The 22,585-nt window shown below is 57.4% G+C and overlaps 1 protein-coding gene across 1 annotated transcript in view; it reads right to left on the minus strand.

The window, feature by feature from the left end:
• Nucleotides 1–22,585, minus strand: part of JPH3 (junctophilin 3) — a 154,600-nt gene that overhangs the window by 37,098 nt on the left and 94,917 nt on the right. The window contains exon 3 of the mRNA XM_075326227.1: nucleotides 4,750–4,874. Within this exon, the coding sequence (XP_075182342.1) occupies nucleotides 4,750–4,874 (125 nt within the window). The remainder of the gene's footprint in view (nucleotides 1–4,749; nucleotides 4,875–22,585) is intronic.

Genomic DNA, 22,585 nt, shown 5'->3' on the forward strand with positions numbered 1-22,585 from the left:
TATAACAGCCGCCTGTAACCTCCAGGGACCCCTCATACAACAGCCGCCTGTAACTTTCAGTGACCCCTCATATAAAAGCCGCCTGTAACTTTCAGTGACCCCTCATATAACAGCCACCCGTAACCTCTAGTGACCCCTCATATTACAGCCGCCTGTAACCTCCAGCGACCCCTCATATAACAGCCGCCTGTAACCTCCAGCAGCCCCTCATATAAAAGCCGCCTGTAATCTCCAGTGACCCCTCGTATAGCAGCCGCCTGTAATCTCCAGCGACCCCTCATATAACGGCCACCTGTAACTTCCAGTGACCCCTCATATAAGAGCCACCTGTAACCTCCAGTGACCCCTCATATAACAGCCGCCTGTAATCTCCAGTGACCCCTCATATTACAGCCGCCTGTAACTTCCAGTGACCCCTCATATAAAAGCCGCCTGTAATCTCCAGTGACCCCTCGTACAGCAGCCGCCTGTAATCTCCAGTGACCCCTCATATAACGGCCACCTGTAACCTCCAGTGACCCCTCGTATAGCAGCCACCTGTAACCTCCAGTGACCCCTCATATAACAGCCGCCTATAACCTCCAGTGACCCCCTCATATAACAGCCGCCTGTAACCTCCAGTGACCCCTCATACAACAGCCGCCTGTAATCTCCAGTGACCCCCTCATATAACAGCCGCCTGTAATCTCCAGCGACCCCTCATATAACAGCCGCCTGTAACCTCCATCGGCGCCTCATATAACAGCCGCCTGTAACCTCCAGCGGCCCCTCATACAACAGCTGCCTGTAAATTCCAGTGACCCCTCATATAAAAGCCGCCTGTAACTTTCAGTGACCCCTCATATAACAGCCACCTGTAACCTCTAGTGACCCCTCATATTACAGCCGCCTGTAACTTTCAGTGACCCCTCATATAACAGCCGCCTGTAACCTCCAGCAACCCCACATATAACAGCCGCCTGTAATCTCTAGTGACCCCTCATATAACAGCCGCCTGTAACCTCCAATGACTTCTTATATAACAGCCGCCTGTAACCTCTAGCGACCCCTCATATTACAGCCGCTTGTAACCTCCAGCGACCCCTCATAACAGCCGCCTGTATCCTCCAGCAGCCCCTCATATAAAAGCCGCCTGTAATCTCGAGTGACCCCTCCTATAACAGCCGCCTGTAACCTACAGCGACCCCTCATATAACAGCCGCCTGTAACCTACAGCGACCCCTCATATAACAGCCGCCTGTAACCTCCAGTGACCCCTCCTATAACAGCCGCCTGTAACCTACAGCGACCCTCATATAACAGCCGCCTGTAACCTACAGCGACCCCTCATATAACAGCCGCCTGTAACCTCCAGTGACCCCTCCTATAACAGCCGCCTGTAACCTACAGCGACCCCTCATATAACAGCCGCCTGTAACCTACAGCGACCCTCATATAACAGCCGCATGTAACCTACAGCGACCCCTCATATTACAGCCGCCTGTAACCTCCAGTGACCCCTCATAACAGCCGCCTGTAACCTCCAGCGACCCCTCATACTACAGCCGCCTGTAACCTCCAGTGACCCCTCATACTATAGCCGCCTGTAATCTCCAGTGACCCCTCATAACAGCCACCTGTAACCTCCAGTGACCCCTCATAACAGCTGCCTGTAACCTCCAGTGACCCCTCATATAGGGGCTGCTGTGGATTATACAAGGAGGCGGATGCAGAAGTAATCCATAAATGATGGAATTTGGTGATTTCCCCTTTAAATGCACTTGTTACATTTTGAAACATTTTACAATAAATGGAAACCATATAATAAACCCATCTACAATTGTTCGGAGGAGCAGCAGAGGGACGCTCCTGCCTATTACATGGGACGATCTTCCATAGTGGGCTGTTTATCACAAGCCAGTGCACAAATTGTCGCCCCCTCTATTCAGCAAACACTCCCCAAGAATAAAGAAATCGTTGTGCAGCATCTTTTCTCTGCATTGTGCGGTTCCTTTGTTATTCCTCCTGAAAATTTACAAATAGCTCATGTTGCCAGTTGGGGGTCTGTCCCTGCCCACCCTGACCTTAACCAATCAGTCTGGCCCATTCTGTACCCGCCTCCTGGACAGCGGAAATGGCAACCCCCACCTGACCCTATAGTTTAATATTTTTTCCAGTAGGAGTAATGGAGGAACGGCAGAGGGCATTGCTCCAGGACCCTGATGTTATGAGGAATATAGCGCGTCTGAGCATTCGGGATACGGCTGACTCCAGACTCTATAGGACTATATATATGTGGGGGGTGGGGAGTGGCGTCCATCATGTAGCAGAGCCCACTGGAGGGGCGGTGGGAGGGTCACTGTATGTGATAGCGGGCGTGCGGCGGCTGCTGAAGGTGGGCAGCGCGGGTCATGTGACTGGCAGCCGCGGCAGGATGCTGCTCTTGTGGTAAGCACCTGGCTCTAGGGACGCCCGGCTAATTGCTCGCCAGCCGCCCTTCCCCCGCCGGTTTCAGGATCAGGATTACCTCAGCCTTACGCAGCGGCTTCTCGCAGACATTGAGCTGCCAGCGCACGGGGGGCGGCGGGTCAGTAGAATCCCCGACAGCAGCGGCTGCACCGCCGGCAAAAAGGAGCGCCGCAGGAGTCACACCACACAGCGGGTCCTATAACTGTCACCATACAGATCCCACAAAGGATCTACTAATATCTACTGCGATCCACAGACATGTATCTGAGCTCCTCATATGTGATACAGTCTGCTGAGCTACTGTATCTAATCCTATTCTGTGTGATACTGTCTGCTGAGCTACTGTATCTAACCCTCTCCTGTGTTATACTGTGTGCTGAGCTGTGTATCTAATCCTGTGTGATACTGTCTGCTGAGCTGTGTATCTAATCCTCTCGTGTGTGATACTGTCTGCTGAACCGTGTATCTAATCCTATCCTGTGTGATACTGTCTGCTGAGCATCTCATTCTCTCCTGTGTGATACTGTCTGCTGAGCCGTGTATCTAATCCTCTCCTGTGTGATACTGTCTGCTGAGCTACTGTATCTAATCCTATCCTGTGTGATACAGTCTGCTGAGCCATGTATCTAATCCTGTCCTGTGTGATACTGTCTGCTGAGCCGTGTATCTAATCCTCTCCTGTGTGATACTGTCTGCTGATCTGTGTATCTAATCCTCCCCTGTGTGATACTGTCTGCTGATCTGTGTATCTAATCCTCTCCTGTGTGATACTGTCTGCTGAGCCGTGTATCTAATCCTCTCCTGTGTGATACTGTCTGCTTATCTGTGTATCTAATCCTCTCCTGTGTGATACTGTCTGCTGAGCTGTGTATCTCATCCTCTCCTGTGTGATGCTGTCTGCTGAGCTACTGTATCTAATCCTATCCTGTGTGATACTGTCTGCTGAGCTGTGTATCTCATCCTCTCCTGTGTGATGCTGTCTGCTGAGCCGTGTATCTAATCCTCTCCTGTGTGATACTGTCTGCTGAGCTACTGTATCTAATCCTATCCTGTGTGATACTGTCTGCTGAGCTGTGTATATAATTCTCTCCTGTGTGATACTGTCTGCTGAGCCGTGTATCTAATCCTCTCCTGTGTGATACTGTCTGCTGAGCCGTGTATCTAATCCTCTCCTGTGTGATACCGTTTGCCGAGCTGTGTATCTAATAGTCAGGCCGTGTAGTGTCTGGGCAGCGAGGGCCTCGGGCGCGCTCTGTCACTCACTCTTCTCTGGCGCACTCCAGCACTCAGAGTTCCCGCTGCGCTCTGGCACTCACCCTTTACCCAATGCGCTCTGGCACTCGCCCTTTACCCAATGCGCTCTGGCACTCGCCCTTTACCCAATGCGCTCTGGCACTCGCCCTTTACCCAATGCGCTCTGGCACTCGCCCTTTACCCAATGCGCTCTGGCACTCGCCCTTTACCCAATGCGCTCTGGCACTCGCCCTTTACCCGATGCGCTCTGGCACTCGCCCTTTACCCGATGCGCTCTGGCACTCGCCCTTTACCCGATGCGCTCTGGCACTCGCCCTTTTACCCGATGCGCTCTGGCACTCGCCCCTTTACCCGATGCGCCCTGGCACTCGCTCTTTACCCGATGCGCCCTGGCACTCGCCCTTTACCTAATGCGCTCTGGCACTCACCCCTTTATCCGATGCGCCCTGGCACTCGCTCTTTACCCGATGCGCCCTGGCACTCGCTCTTTACCCGATGCGCCCTGGCACTCGCTCTTTACCCGATGCGCCCTGGCACTCGCTCTTTACCCGATGCGCCCTGGCACTCGCTCTTTACCCGATGCGCCCTGGCACTCGCTCTTTACCCGATGCGCCCTGGCACTCGCTCTTTACCCGATGCGCCCTGGCACTCGCTCTTTACCCGATGCGCCCTGGCACTCGCTCTTTACCCGATGCGCCCTGGCACTCGCTCTTTACCCGATGCGCCCTGGCACTCGCTCTTTACCCGATGCGCCCTGGCACTCGCTCTTTACCCGATGCGCCCTGGCACTCGCTCTTTACCCGATGCGCCCTGGCACTCGCTCTTTACCCGATGCGCCCTGGCACTCGCCCTTTATCCGATGCGCCCTGGCACTCGCCCTTTATCCGATGCGCCCTGGCACTCGCCCTTTATCCGATGCGCCCTGGCACTGGCTCTTTACCCGATGCGCTCTGGCACTCGCCCCTTTACCCGATACGCTCTGGCACTCGCCCCTTTACCCAATGCACTCTGGCATTTGCCCTTTACCCGATGCGCCCTGGCACTCACCGTTTTCCCGGTGCTGGAAGGATGGAGAGAACTCTTTGGCAGCAATCCTGGCGATCTGAGCTTCCTCCTGCGCCTTGAGAGCCGCTGCAGCAGCTGCGTCAGCCTTCGCCCTGGAATGTGACGTCCTGAGCAGAAAAAGACAGAAAAGAACAGGTAATAAAAACAGAGTCTCAGCCGTCCGAGAGCGCACACAGGAATCCTGGAAGAGGCACTACAAGAACAAGCATGGCCTGGCATCCATCATTGACATGCTGAGACTTGTCCTTCCACAAACCACTATTTTCTGCTACCTATACCGACCCCCAGTGCTGCGGCCTCCAGTACAGCCGCCCCCAGTGCCGCGGCCTCCAGCACAGCCACCCCCAGTGCCTCGGCCTCCAGCACAGCCGCCCCCAGTGCCGCGGCCTCCAGCACAGCCGCCCCCAGTGCCGCGGCCTCCAGCACAGCCGCCCCCAGTGCCGCGGCCTCCAGCACAGCCGCCCTCAATGCCGCAGCCTCCAGTACAGCCGCCCCCAGTGCTGCAGCCTCCAGTACAGCCGCCCCCAGTGCTGCGGCCTCCAGTACAGCCGCTTCCAGTGCTGCAGCCTCCAGTACAGCCGCCCCCAGTGCCGCGGCCTCCAGCACAGCCGCCCCCAGTGCCGCGGCCTCCAGCACAGCCGCCCCCAGTGCCGCGGCCTCCAGCACAGCCGCCCTCAGTGCCGCAGCCTCCAGTACAGCCGCCCCCAGTGCTGCAGCCTCCAGTACAGCCGCCCCCAGTGCTGCGGCCTCCAGTACAGCCGCTTCCAGTGCTGCAGCCTCCAGTACAGCAGCCCCCAGTGCTGCGGCCTCCAGTACAGCCGCTTCCAGTACAGCCCCCTCCATGATCATATAATAATAACGTCACGTTACGTCCATCGAGCTCAGCCATCACTTGGAGGAAAACCTCTCCCTCCGGAGATGACGGGAGCTAAGTTTACCCCCATATCAATTCCCTGGACCCCGCAGGAATTCCATCCTTGTTTCTGCCTCTCGCAGATTTTCCATACTTTGACTGCTCTTACTGTAAAGAACCCCTCCCAATATGAATGCTGGAGCCGCCATTCCTCCATGTGATGCTGTCCTATGTAAATTGCACGGCTGCTATAATTGCAGGGGTGCAGCCATAAGTCCTGGCAGAGGCATGCTGGGACTTGTAGTCCCCCGGCTCCTGCTGCAGTGTGCCCTGGCTTCCTGTACGGGGGTCTCTGGGGGCCGCGGTGGAGTGTATTAGCCGGAGTGCGCTTCCACCAGAGTGCAAATTGTGCTTGAATTATTAATGTCCGCTGCAGACAGCCGGCCTTCTCCTGCAGACTGAGGAATCTGGCATCGCTGGGAGAGAAGCAGCCTACGCACGCTCCCGAAATCACACGCCTCATACCACTGCAACCCATCATTTCACACGCGGCTCCCGCCCACAGCGGCCACCTGCCTCCCCATTCCCGTGGACGAGATGGCGATTAATGACGATGCTGCAAGGATGGACGCGACGCAGACGACCCCGGCTCCGCAGCTGCTGCCGGCCATAATCAACCGCAGCCACCGGGGGAGATCTGCATAATTAATGAGCACCTGACATAACGAGCGCCCGAAGAGTCGTCTGCTGTATCCCTGCCCCTCCCCCACCGCGTATACTACACACGCCAAGAACCGCTGGCACGCCCGGATCTGCCCCTCCCCCACAGCATATACTACAGCCAAGAACCGCAGGCACGCCCGGATCTGCCCCTCCCCCACAGCATATACTACAGCCAAGAACCGCCGAGACGCCCGGATCTGCCCCTCCCCCACAGCATATACTACAGCCAAGAACCGCCGGCACGCCCGTATCTGCCCCTCCCCCACAGCGTATACTACAGCCAAGAACCGCTGGCACGCCCGGATCTGCCCCTCCCCCACAGCGTATACTACAGCCAAGAACCGCCGGCACGCCCGTATCTGCCCCTCCCCCACAGCGTATACTACAGCAAAGAACCGCCGGCACGCCCGGATCTGCCCCTCCCCCACAGCGTATACTACAGCCAAGAACCGCTGGCACGCCCGGATCTGCCCCTCCCCCACAGCGTATACTACAGCCAAGAACCGCTGGCACGCCCGTATCTGCCCCTCCCCCACAGCGTATACTACAGCCAAGAACCGCTGGCACGCCCGGATCTGCCCCTCCCCCACAGCGTATACTACAGCCAAGAACCGCTGGCACGCCCGGATCTGCCCCTCCCCCACAGCGTATACTACAGCCAAGAACCGCTGGCACGCCGGGATCTGCCCCTCCCCCACAGCGTATACTACAGCCAAGAACCGCCGGCACGCCCGGATCTGCCCCTCCCCCACAGCATATACTACAGCCAAGAACCGCCGGCATGCCCGTATCTGCCCCTCCCCCACAGCGTATACTACAGCAAAGAACTGCCGGCACGCCCGGATCTGCCCCTCCCCCACAGCGTATACTACAGCCAAGAACCGCTGGCACGCCCGTATCTGCCCCTCCCCCACAGCGTATACTACAGCAAAGAACCGCCGGCACGCCCGGATCTGCCCCTCCCCCACAGCGTATACTACAGCCAAGAACCGCTGGCACGCCCGTATCTGCCCCTCCCCCACAGCATATACTACAGCCAAGAACCGCCGAGACGCCCGGATCTGCCCCTCCCCCACAGCGTATACTACAGCCAAGAACCGCCGGCACGCCCGTATCTGCCCCTCCCCCACAGCATATACTACAGCCAAGAACCGCCGGCACGCCCGTATCTGCCCCTCCCCCACAGCGTATACTACAGCAAAGAACTGCCGGCACGCCCGGATCTGCCCCTCCCCCACAGCGTATACTACAACCAAGAACCGCTGGCACGCCCGTATCTGCCCCTCCCCCACAGCGTATACTACAGCAAAGAACCGCCGGCACGCCCGGATCTGCCCCTCCCCCACAGCGTATACTACAGCCAAGAACCGCTGGCACGCCCGTATCTGCCCCTCCCCCACAGCGTATACTACAGCAAAGAACCGCCGGCACGCCCGGATCTGCCCCTCCCCCACAGCGTATACTACAGCCAAGAACCGCCGGCACGCCCGGATCTGCCCCTCCCCCACAGCGTATACTACAGCCAAGAACCGCCGGCACGCCCGTATCTGCCCCTCCCCCACAGCATATACTACAGCCAAGAACCGCCGGCACGCCCGGATCTGCCCCTCCCCCACAGCGTATACTACAGCCAAGAACCGCTGGCACGCCCGTATCTGCCCCTCCCCCACAGCGTATACTACAGCCAAGAACCGCTGGCACGCCCGGATCTGCCCCTCCCCCACAGCATATACTACAGCCAAGAACCGCTGGCACGCCCGGATCTGCCCCTCCCCCACAGCATATACTACAGCCAAGAACCGCCGGCACGCCCGGATCTGCCCCTCCCCCACAGCGTATACTACAGCCAAGAACCGCCGGCACGCCCGGATCTGCCCCTCCCCCACAGCGTATACTACAGCCAAGAACCGCCGGCACGCCCGTATCTGCCCCTCCCCCACAGCGTATACTACAGCAAAGAACTGCCGGCACGCCCGGATCTGCCCCTCCCCCACAGCGTATACTACAGCCAAGAACCGCTGGCACGCCCGGATCTGCCCCTCCCCCACAGCGTATACTACAGCCAAGAACCGCTGGCACGCCCGTATCTGCCCCTCCCCCACAGCGTATACTACAGCAAAGAACCGCCGGCACGCCCGGATCTGCCCCTCCCCCACAGCGTATACTACAGCCAAGAACCGCTGGCACGCCCGTATCTGCCCCTCCCCCACAGCATATACTACAGCCAAGAACCGCCGGCACGCCCGGATCTGCCCCTCCCCCACAGCGTATACTACAGCCAAGAACCGCCGGCACGCCCGGATCTGCCCCTCCCCCACAGCCTATACTACAGCCAAGAACCGCCGGCACGCCCGTATCTGCCCCTCCCCCACAGCGTATACTACAGCCAAGAACCGCCGGCACGCCCGTATCTGCCCCTCCCCCACAGCGTATACTACAGCCAAGAACCGCTGGCACGCCCGGATCTGCCCCTCTCCCACAGCGTATACTACAGCCAAGAACCGCCGGCACGCCCGGATCTGCCCCTCTCCCACAGCGTATACTACAGCCAAGAACCGCCGGCACGCCCGGATCTGCCCCTCCCCCACAGCATATACTACAGCCAAGAACCGCCGGCACGCCCGTATCTGCCCCTCCCCCACAGCGTATACTACAGCCAAGAACCGCTGGCACGCCCGGATCTGCCCCTCTCCCACAGCGTATACTACAGCCAAGAACCGCCGGCACGCCCGGATCTGCCCCTCTCCCACAGCATATACTACAGCCAAGAACCGCCGGCACGCCCGGATCTGCCCCTCCCCCACAGCATATACTACAGCCAAGAACCGCCGAGACGCCCGGATCTGCCCCTCCCCCACAGCGTATACTACAGCCAAGAACCGCCGGCACGCCCGGATCTGCCCCTCCCCCACAGCATATACTACAGCCAAGAACCGCCGGCACGCCCGGATCTGCCCCTCCCCCACAGCGTATACTACAGCCAAGAACCGCCGGCACGCCCGGATCTGCCCCTCCCCCACAACATATACTACAGCCAAGAACCGCCGGCACGCCCGGATCTGCCCCTCCCCCACAGCATATACTACAGCCAAGAACCGCCGAGACGCCCGGATCTGCCCCTCCCCCACAGCGTATACTACAGCCAAGAACCGCCGGCACGCCCGGATCTGCCCCTCCCCCACAGCATATACTACAGCCAAGAACCGCCGGCACGCCCGGATCTGCCCCTCCCCCACAGCGTATACTACAGCCAAGAACCGCCGGCACGCCCGGATCTGCCCCTCTCCCACAGCGTATACTACAGCCAAGAACCGCCGGCACGCCCGGATCTGCCCCTCCCCCACAGCGTATACTACAGCCAAGAACCGCCGGCACGCCCGGATCTGCCCCTCTCCCACAGCGTATACTACAGCCAAGAACCGCTGGCACGCCCGGATCTGCCCCTCCCCCACAGCGTATACTACAGCCAAGAACCGCTGGCACGCCCGGATCTGCCCCTCCCCCACCGCGTATACTACACACGCCAAGAACCGCTGGCACGCCCATATCTGCCCCTCCCCCACAGCGTATACTACAGCCAAGAACCGCCGACACGCCCGGATCTGCCCCTCCCCCACAGCATATACTACAGCCAAGAACCGCCGGCACGCCCGGATCTGCCCCTCCCCCACAGCATATACTACAGCCAAGAACCGCCGGCACGCCCGGATCTGCCCCTCCCCCACAGCGTATACTACAGCCAAGAACCGCTGGCACGCCCGGATCTGCCCCTCCCCCACAGCGTATACTACAGCCAAGAACCGCCGGCACGCCCGGATCTGCCCCTCCCCCACAGCATATACTATAGGCCAGGAACCGCTGGCACGCCCGGATCTGCCCCTCCCCCACCGCGTATACCACAGGCCAAGAACCGCTGGCACGCCCGTATCTGCCCCTCCCCCACAGCATATACCACAGGCCAAGAACTGCTGGCACGCCCGGATCTGCCCCTCCCCCACAGACTATACTACAGGCCAAGAACTGCTGGCACGCCCGGATCTGCCCCTCCCCCACAGCGTATACTACACACACGCCAAGAACCGCCGGCACGCCCGGATCTGCCCCTCCGCCACAGCGTATACTACACACACGCCAAGAACCGCTGGCACGCCCGGATCTGCCCCTCCCCCACAGCATATACTACAGGCCAAAAACCGCTCCCCCACACCGTATACCACACACGCCAAGAACCGCTGGCACGCCCGTATCTGCCCCTCCCCCACCGCGTATACCACAGGCCAAGAACCGCTGGCACGCCCGTATCTGCCGCTCCCCCACAGCGTATACTACAGCCAAGAACCGCTGGCACGCCCGTATCTGCCACTCCCCCACAGCATATACTACAGCCAAGAACCGCCGGCACGCCCGTATCTGCCCCTCCCCCACAGCATATACTACAGGCCAGGAACCGCTGGCACGCCCGGATCTGCCCCTCCCCCACAGCGTATACTACAGGCCAAGAACCGCTGGCACGCCCGTATCTGCCCCTCCCCCACCGCGTATACCACAGGCCAAGAACCGCTGGCACGCCCGTATCTGCCCCTCCCCCACAGCATATACCACAGGCCAAGAACCGCTGGCACGCCCGGATCTGCCCCTCCCCCACAGCATATACCACAGGCCAAGAACCGCTGGCACGCCCGGATCTGCCCCTCCCCCACAGACTATACTACAGCCAAGAACCGCTGGCACGCCCGGATCTGCCCCTCCCCCACAGCGTATACTACACACACGCCAAGAACTGCTGGCACGCCTGGATCTGCCCCTCCCCCACACCGTATACTACACACACGCCAAGAACCGCTGGCACGCCCGGATCTGCCCCTCCCCCACAGCATATACTACAGGCCAAGAACCGCTCCCCCACACCGTATACCACACACGCCAAGAACCGCTGGCACGCCCGTATCTGCCCCTCCCCCACCGCGTATACCACAGGCCAAGAACCGCTGGCACGCCCGTATCTGCCGCTCCCCCACAGCGTATACTACAGGCCAAGAACCGCTGGCACGCCCGGATCTGCCACTCCCCCACAGCATATACTACAGCCAAGAACCGCTGGCACGCCCGGATCTGCCCCTCCCCCACAGCATATACTACAGGCCAAGAGCCGCTGGCACGCCCGGATCTGCTGCTCCACCACCGCGTATACCACAGGCCAAGAACCGCTGGCACGCCCGGATCTGCTGCTCCACCACCGCGTATACCACAGGCCAAGAACCGCTGGCACGCCTGGATCTGCTGCTCCACCACCGCGTATACCACAGGCCAAGAACCGCTGGCACGCCCGGATCTGCCCCTCCCCCACAGCGTATACTACAGGCCAAGAACCGCTGGCATGCCCGTATCTGCCCCTCCCCCACCGCGTATACCACAGGCCAAGAACCGCTGGCACGCCCGTATCTGCCACTCCCCCACAGCGTATACTACACACACGCCAAGAACCGCCGGCACGCCCGGATCTGCCCCTCACCCACAGCGTATACTACAGGCCAAGAACTGCTGACACGCCCGTATCTGCCGCTCCCCCCACAGCGTATACCACACACGCCAAGAACTGCTGACACGCCCGGATCTGCCGTTCCCCCACCGCGTATACTACACATGTCAAGAACCGCTGGCACGCCCGTATCTGCCACTCCCCCACCGCGTATACTACAGGCCAAGAACTGCTGGCACGCCCGGATCTGCCGCTCCCACCACAGCGTATACCACACACGCCAAGAACTGCTGGCACGCCTGGATCTGCCGCTCCCCCACAGCGTATACTACACACACGCCAAGAACCGCTGGCACGCCTGGATCTGCCGCTCCCCCACAGCGTGTACTACACACACGCCAAGAACCGCTGGCACGCCTGGATCTGCCGCTCCCCCACAGCGTATACTACACACACGCCAAGAACTGCTGGCACGCCTGGATCTGCCGCTCCCCCACAGCGTGTACTACACACACGCCAAGAACCGCTGGCACGCCTGGATCTGCCGCTCCCCCACAGCGTATACTACAGGCCAAGAACCGCTGGCACGCCCGTATCTGCTGCCCTCCGACGTATCCGCTGCGTGATATCCCTGCAGATGACACTCCGCAAAAAGGGAGGAATATGAAGGGAACACACCAGAGGGGGGAAGATAAAGGGAACGCACCGGTAACACCCCAGAAAACTCTGCATATACCGTGAACACCCCAAAAGACCCTCTGTATACCGGGAACACACCACAAGACCCTCCGTATACAGGGAACACCCCACAAGCCCCTCCGTATACCGGGAACACCCCACCCGTATACCGGGAACTCCCCACAAGACTCTCTATATACAGGGAACACCCCACAAGACCTTCCGTATATATGGTGAATCCCCCACAAGACCCTCCGTATACAGGGAACACCCCACAAGACCCTCTTTATACCAGGAACACCCACAAGGCCCTCCGTATACTGGGAACACCCCACAAGACCCTCCGTATACCGGGAACACCCCACAAGACCCTCCTTATACCGGGAACACCCCACAAGACCCTCCATATACCGGGAACACCCCACAAGACCCTCTTTATACCAGGAACACCCACAAGGCCCTCTGTATACCGGGAACACCCCACAAGACCCTCTTTATACCGGGAACACCTCACAAGACCCTCCGTATACCGGGAACACCCCACAAGACCCTCCGTATACCGGGAACACCCCACAAGACCCTCTTTATACCAGGAACACCTCACAAGGCCCTCCATGTATCCGGGACACCGCACACGTCCTGCAGGGGTGGAGACGCTGTGACCCGGCAGTCAGACATCTCTACTTGGCTTTTTGCTCAGATTTCCTGCTCTTGATCACTGCTGATTCCTCGCCCCCGGCAGGCGCCATTGTCACCAGATAATCAATGACTCCTCATCCACCACTGGTCGTATTATTATGGTCGGCGACTGCATAGATGTAACTGCTCCATCAGGAGGCATAGACATATTAATGTGAGGTCTGATCTGCTGAAAGGGGCAACACAAATCGCAGACCCCTGCTCCTCTGCAGCCCCCAGCTCCTCAGATTCCCTGCAGCCCCCCGCTCCTCAGATTCCCTGCAGCCCCCAGCTCCTCTGCAGCCCCCTGTTACTCCCCAAATCCCTGCAGCCCCCTGTTACTCCCCGATTCCCTGCAGCCCCCCGTTACTCCCCGATTCCCTGCAGCCCCCCGTTACTCCCCGATTCCCTGCAGCCCCCTGTTACTCCCCGATTCCCTGCAGCCCCCAGCTCCTCAGATTCCCTGCAGCCCCCCGCTCCTCAGATTCCCTGCAGCCCCCCGCTCCTCAGATTCCCTGCAGCCCCCCGCTCCTCTGAATCCCTGCAGCACCCCACTCCTCTGAATCCCTGCAGCCCCCCCGCTCCTCTGAATCCCTGCAGCCCCCAGCTCCTCAGATTCCCTGCAGCCCCCCGCTCCTCTGAATCCCTGCAGCCCCCAGCTTCTCAGATTCCCTGCAGCCCCCAGCTCCTCAGATTCCCTGCAGCCCCCCGCTCCTCAGATTCCCTGCAGCCCCCAGCTCCTCTGAATCCCTGCAGCCCCCAGCTTCTCAGATTCCCTGCAGCCCCCAGCTCCTCAGATTCCCTGCAGCCCCCCGCTCCTCAGATTCCCTGCAGCCCCCCGCTCCTCAGATTCCCTGCAGCCCCCCGCTCCTCAGATTCCTTGCAGCCCCAGCTCCTCAGGTTCCCTGCAGCCCCCAGCTCCTCAGATTCCTTGCAGCCCCCCGCTCCTCCGAATCTCCGAATCCCTGCAGCCCCCCGCTCCTCCGAATCCCTGCAGCCCCCCGCTCCTCCGAATCCCTGCAGCCCCCCGCTCCTCCGAATCCCTGCAGCCCCCCGCTCCTCCGAATCCCTGCAGCCCCCCGCTCCTCCGAATCCCTGCAGCCCCCCGCTCCTCCGAATCCCTGCAGCCCCCCGCTCCTCCGAATCCCTGCAGCCCCCCGCTCCTCCGAATCCCTGCAGCCCCCCGCTCCTCCGAATCCCTGCAGCCCCCCGCTCCTCCGAATCCCTGCAACCCCCGCTCCTCAGATTCCCTGCAGCCCCCCGCTCCTCAGATTCCCTGCAGCCCCCCGCTCCTCAGATTCCTTGCAGCCACCCACTCCTCTGAATCCCTGCAGCCCCCCGCTCCTCCGAATCCCTGCAGCCCCCCGCTCCTCAGATTCCCTGCAGCCCCCCGCTCCTCTGATCTGTGCAGGATTCAGGTAACAATTAAGCAGTTGGTGAGTGGGACAGTGATGCTGACACTCGGGGTACAGGATAATGACACTGGGGGTACAGGATAATGACACGGACACTCGGGGTACAGGATAATGACACTGACACTGGGGGTACAGGATAATGACACTGACACTGGGGGTACAGGACACTGACACTGGGGTACAGGATAATGACACTGGGGGTACAAAATAATGACACTGACACTGGGGGTACAGGACACTGGGGTACAGGATAATGACACTGGGGTACAGGATAATGACGCTGACACTGGGGGTGCAGGATAATGATGCCGACACTGACACTGGGGGTACAGGATAATGACACTGGGGGTACAGGATAATGACACTGGGGGAACAGGATAATGACACTGACACTCGGGGTACAGGATAATGATGCCGACACTGGGGGTGCAGGATAATGACACGGACACTGGGTGTACAGGATAATGACACTGGGGGTACAGGATAATGACACTGGGGGTACAGGATAATGACACTGGGGTACAGGATAATGACACTGGGGTACAGGATAATGACACTGGGGGTACAGGATAATGACACTGGGGTACAGGATAATGACACTGGGGGTACAAAATAATGACACTGACACTGGGGGTACAGGACACTGACACTGGGGTACAGGATAATGACACTGGGGTACAGGATAATGACGCTGACACTGGGGGTGCAGGATAATGATGCCGACACTGACACTGGGGGTACAGGATAATGACACTGGGGGTACAGGATAATGACACTGGGGGAACAGGATAATGACACTGACACTCGGGGTACAGGATAATGATGCCGACACTGGGTGTACAGGATAATGACACTGACACTGGGGGTACAGGATAATGACACTGACACTCGGGGTACAGGATACTGACACTGGAGGTACAGGATAATGACACTGACACTGGGGGTACAGGATAATGACACTGACACTAGGGGTACAGGATAATGACACTGGGGGTACAGGATAATGACACTGACACTGGGGGTACAGGATAATGACACTGACACTCGGGGTACAGGATACTGACACTGGGGGTACAGGATAATGACACGGACACTGGGTGTACAGGATAATGACACTGGGGGTTCAGGATAATGACACTGGAGGTACAGGATAATGACACTGACACTCGGGGTACAGGATAATGACACTGACACTGGGGGTACAGGATAATGACACTGACACTAGGGGTACAGGATAATGACACTGGGGGTACAGGATAATGACACTGACACTGGGGGTACAGGATAATGACACTGACACTAGGGGTACAGGATAATGACACTGGGGGTACAGGATAATGACACTGACACTGGGGGTACAGGATAATGACACTGACACTCGGGGTACAGGATACTGACACTGGGGGTACAGGATAATGACACTGACACTGGGGGTACAGGATAATGACACTGACACTAGGGGTACAGGATAATGACACTGACACTCGGGGTACAGGATAATGACACTGGGGGTACAGGATAATGACACTGACACTCGGGGTACAGGATAATGACACTGGGGGTACAGGATAATGACACTGACACTGGGGGTACAGGATAATGACACTGACACTGGGCATACAGGATGACGACACTGAAACTGGGGGTACAGGATAATGACACTGGGGGTACAGGATAATGACACTGACACTGGGGGTACAGGATAATGACACTGACACTGGGGGTACAGGATAATGACACAGATACTCGGGGTACAGGACACTGACACTGGGGGTACAGGACACTGACACTCGGGGTACAGGATAATGACACTGACACTTGGGGTACAGGATAATGCACTGACACTGGGGTACAGGATAATGACACTGACACTGGGGGTACAGGATAATGACACTGACACTGGGGGTACAGGATAATGACACTGACACTGGGGGTACAGGATAATGACACTGACACTGGGGGTACAGGATAATGACACTGACACTGGGGGTACAGGATAATGACACTGGGGGTACAGGATAATGACACTGACACTCGGGGTACAGGATAATGACACTGGGGGTACAGGATAATGACATTGACACTGGGGGTACAGGATAATGACACTGACACTGGGCATACAGGATGACGACACTGAAACTGGGGGTACAGGATAATGACACTGGGGGTACAGGATAATGACACTGACACTGGGGGTACAGGATAATGACACTGACACTGGGGGTACAGGATAATGACACTGACACTGGGGGTACAGGATAATGACACTGACACTGGGGGTACAGGATAATGACACTGACACTGGGGGTACAGGATAATGACACTGACACTGGGGGTACAGGATAATGACACTGACACTTGGGGTACAGGATAATGACACTGACACTTGGGGTACAGGATAATGACACTGACACTTGGGGTAAAGGATAATGACACTGACACTTGGGGTACAGGATAATGACACTGACACTTGGGGTACAGGATAATGACACTGACACTCGGGGTACAGGACACTGACACTCGGGGTACAGGATAATGACACTGACACTGGGGGTACAGGATAATGACACAGATACTCGGGGTACAGGACACTGACACTGGGGGTACAGGATAATGACACTGACACTGGGGGTACAGGATAATGACACTGACACTGGGGGTACAGGATAATGACACTGGGGGTACAGGATAATGACACTGACACTGGGGGTACAGGATAATGACACTGACACTAGGGGTACAGGATAATGACACTGACACTCGGGGTACAGGATAATGACACTGGGGGTACAGGATAATGACACTGACACTCGGGGTACAGGATAATGACACTGGGGGTACAGGATAATGACATTGACACTGGGGGTACAGGATAATGACACTGACACTGGGCATACAGGATGACGACACTGAAACTGGGGGTACAGGATAATGACACTGGGGGTACAGGATAATGACACTGACACTGGGGGTACAGGATAATGACACTGACACTGGGGTACAGGATAATGACACTGACACTGGGGGTACAGGATAATGACACTGACACTGGGGGTACAGGATAATGACACTGACACTGGGGGTACAGGATAATGACACTGACACTGGGGGTACAGGATAATGACACTGACACTGGGGGTACAGGATAATGACACTGACACTGGGGGTGCAGGATAATGACACTGACACTGGGGGTACAGGATAATGACACTGACACTGGGGGTACAGGATAATGACACTGACACTGGGGGTACAGGATAATGACACTGACACTGGGGGTACAGGATAATGACACTGACACTGGGGGTACAGGATAATGACACTGACACTGGGGGTACAGGACACTGACACTCGGGGTACAGGATAATGACACTGACACTGGGGGTACAGGATAATGACACAGATACTCGGGGTACAGGACACTGACACTTGGGGTAAAGGATAATGACACTGACACTGGGGGTACAGGACACTGACACTTGGGGTACAGGATAATGACACTGACACTTGGGGTACAGGATAATGACACTGACACTCGGGGTACAGGATAATGACACTGACACTGGGGGTACAGGATAATGACACTGACACTCGGGGTACAGGATAATGACACTGACACTGGGGGTACAGGATAATGACACAGATACTCGGGGTACAGGACACTGACACTGGGGGTACAGGATAATGACACTGACACTGGGGGTACAGGATAATGACACTGACACTGGGGGTACAGGATAATGACACTGGGGGTACAGGATAATGACACTGACACTGGGGGTACAGGATAATGACACTGACACTAGGGGTACAGGATAATGACACTGACACTCGGGGTACAGGATAATGACACTGGGGGTACAGGATAATGACACTGACACTCGGGGTACAGGATAATGACACTGGGGGTACAGGATAATGACACTGACACTGGGGGTACAGGATAATGACACTGACACTGGGCATACAGGATGACGACACTGAAACTGGGGGTACAGGATAATGACACTGGGGTACAGGATAATGACACTGACACTGGGGGTACAGGATAATGACACTGACACTGGGGGTACAGGATAATGACACTGACACTGGGGGTACAGGATAATGACACTGACACTGGGGGTACAGGATAATGACACTGACACTGGGGGTACAGGATAATGACACTGACACTTGGGGTACAGGATAATGACACTGACACTTGGGGTACAGGATAATGACACTGACACTCGGGGTACAGGATAATGACACTGACACTTGGGGTAAAGGATAATGACACTGACACTTGGGGTACAGGATAATGACACTGACACTTGGGGTACAGGATAATGACACTGACACTCGGGGTACAGGACACTGACACTCGGGGTACAGGATAATGACACTGACACTGGGGGTACAGGATAATGACACAGATACTCGGGGTACAGGACACTGACACTGGGGGTACAGGATAATGACACTGACACTGGGGGTACAGGATAATGACACTGGGGGTACAGGATAATGACACTGACACTGGGGGTACAGGATAATGACACTGACACTAGGGGTACAGGATAATGACACTGACACTCGGGGTACAGGATAATGACACTGGGGGTACAGGATAATGACACTGACACTCGGGGTACAGGATAATGACACTGGGGGTACAGGATAATGACACTGACACTGGGGGTACAGGATAATGACACTGACACTGGGCATACAGGATGACGACACTGAAACTGGGGGTACAGGATAATGACACTGGGGGTACAGGATAATGACACTGACACTGGGGGTACAGGATAATGACACTGACACTGGGGGTACAGGATAATGACACTGACACTGGGGGTACAGGATAATGACACTGACACTGGGGGTACAGGATAATGACACTGACACTGGGGGTACAGGATAATGACACTGACACTGGGGGTACAGGATAATGACACTGACACTGGGGGTACAGGATAATGACACTGACACTGGGGGTGCAGGATAATGACACTGACACTGGGGGTACAGGATAATGACACTGACACTGGGGGTACAGGATAATGACACTGACACTGGGGGTACAGGATAATGACACTGACACTGGGGGTACAGGATAATGACACTGACACTGGGGGTACAGGATAATGACACTGACACTGGGGGTACAGGACACTGACACTCGGGGTACAGGATAATGACACTGACACTGGGGGTACAGGATAATGACACAGATACTCGGGGTACAGGACACTGACACTTGGGGTAAAGGATAATGACACTGACACTGGGGGTACAGGACACTGACACTTGGGGTACAGGATAATGACACTGACACTTGGGGTACAGGATAATGACACTGACACTCGGGGTACAGGATAATGACACTGACACTGGGGGTACAGGATAATGACACTGACACTCGGGGTACAGGATAATGACACTGACACTGGGGGTACAGGATAATGACACAGATACTCGGGGTACAGGACACTGACACTGGGGGTACAGGATAATGACACTGACACTGGGGGTACAGGATAATGACACTGACACTGGGGGTACAGGATAATGACACTGACACTGGGGGTACAGGATAATGACACTGACACTCGGGGTACAGGATAATGACACTGACACTGGGGGTACAGGATAATGACACTGACACTCGGGGTGCAGGATACTGACACTGACACTGGGGGTACAGGATAATGACACTCGGGGTACAGGATACTGACACTGTGGGTACAGGATAATGACGCTGACACTGGGGGTACAGGATAATGACGCTGACACTGGGGGTACAGGATAATGATGCTGACACTGGGGGTACAGGATAATGATTCTGACACTGGGGGTGCAGGATAATGACACTGGGGGTACAGGATAATGACGCCGACACTGGGGTTACAGGATAATGACACTGACACTGGGGGTACAGGATAATGACACTGACACTTGGGGTACAGGATAATGACGCTGACACTGGGGGTACAGGACACTGACACTGGGGTACAGGATAATGACACTGGGGGTACAGGATAATGACGCTGACACTGGGGGTACAGGATACTGACACTGTGGGTACAGGATAATGACACTGACACTGAGGGTACAGGATAATGACACTGACACTGGGGGTACAGGATAATGACACTGGGGGTACAGGATAATGACACTGACACTGGGGGTACAGGATAATGACACTGGGGGTACAGGGTACTAATAGACTGATCTCTCATGGTCTGGGGTGTGAGGATTAGATACATTGTCACCACTATATATAAAGACTTGTTTTCCTATCACAGGTGGGGTCGGATACACTGGGATATCGCATGCACAGATGTAGCAGAGCTGAATGGCTCCGTGCTCCTTTCTGCAGCAGAATGGCTGAGCTAGGATCCTGCGGATGCGTTCCCTGCAGTCCTATGGCAGGTAATACATGGCGACAGCAGTGCACGGTGACATCGCACACTCGGCTCAGCTACATCTATATCTGCTGTTGGAGGGATCTGCGGTGATAGAATTCCCACCAGAGAAACTGGAGAAGATTGAACAGTAATAAGCCCATGTGGGATCGATATGGTGCGATGTGTAATCTGGCCCTGCGGGGAGACGGACGGGGGACATAATGGAGGGGGACAGCTGCTGCTTCTTAATAGGAGGCCCTCCTGTAATGGCCGGCACATGAGCTGCAGCCGGACCGCCCCTGTGCGGGGTCTTCTCACCGACACCTGTACGGCGCGCACCACGTCTGTGAACCTGCTGCATTGAATCCTGCGCCAGCACATGAATATTCTGCTCTGCGCTCGTCATCTCCTCCCACCTCTTCTCTGGGCTGGAGATGGCCATCTGGTCTCCACACACATCTCCAGATCTCCCTCACCACACAATTCAGCTCCTCACCCGAGGAAATAGGCGACGGGGAAGAAGTAGGCCCGCTCCTCACCCCGTACAAGAGAGAGGCCCGCTCCTCATCCCGTACAAGAGAGAGGCCCGCTCCTCACCCCGTACAAGAGAGAGGCCCGCTCCTCACCCCGTACAAGAGAGAGGCCCGCTCCTCACCCCCTACAAGAGAGAGGCCCGCTCCTCACCCCGTACAAGAGAGAGGCCCGCTCCTCACCCCGTACAAGAGAGAGGCCCGCTCCTCACCCCGTACAAGAGAGAGGCCCGCTCCTCACCCCGTACAAGAGAGAGACCCGCTCCTCACCCCGTACAAGAGAGAGGCCCGCTCCTCACCCCGTACAAGAGAGAGGCCCGCTCCTCACCCCGTACAAGAGAGAGGCCCGCTCCTCACCCCGTACAAGAGAGAGGCCCGCTCCTCACCCCGTACAAGAGAGAGGCCCGCTCCTCACCCCGTACAAGAGAGAGACCCGCTCCTCACCCCGTACAAGAGAGAGGCCCGCTCCTCACCCCGTACAAAAGAGAGACCCGCTCCTCACCCCGTACAAGAGAGAGACCCGCTCCTCACCCCGTACAAGAGAGAGGCCCGCTCCTCACCCCGTACAAAAGAGAGACCCGCTCCTCACCCCGTACAAGAGAGAGACCCGCTCCTCACCCCGTACAAGAGAGAGGCCCGCTCCTCACCCCGTACAAGAGAGAGGCCCGCTCCTCACCCCGTACAAGAGAGAGGCCCGCTCCTCACCCCGTACAAGAGAGAGGCCCGCTCCTCACCCCGTACAAGAGAGAGGCCCGCTCCTCACCCCGTACAAGAGAGAGGCCCGCTCCTCACCCCGTACAAGAGAGAGGCCCGCTCCTCACCCCGTACAAGAGAGAGGCCCGCTCCTCACCCCGTACAAGAGAGAGGCCCGCTCCTCACACCGTACAAGAGAGAGGCCCGCTCCTCACCCCGTACAAGAGAGAGAGCCCGCTCCTCACCCCGTACAAGAGAGAGGCCCGCTTCTCACCCCGTACAAGAGAGAGGCCCGCTCCTCACCCCGTACAAGAGAGAGGCCCGCTCCTCACCCCGTACAAGAGAGAGCCCGCTCCTCACCCCGTACAAGA

This window comes from Anomaloglossus baeobatrachus, chromosome 10, assembly GCF_048569485.1.
Source record: "Anomaloglossus baeobatrachus isolate aAnoBae1 chromosome 10, aAnoBae1.hap1, whole genome shotgun sequence".
NCBI lineage: Eukaryota > Metazoa > Chordata > Amphibia > Anura > Aromobatidae > Anomaloglossus > Anomaloglossus baeobatrachus.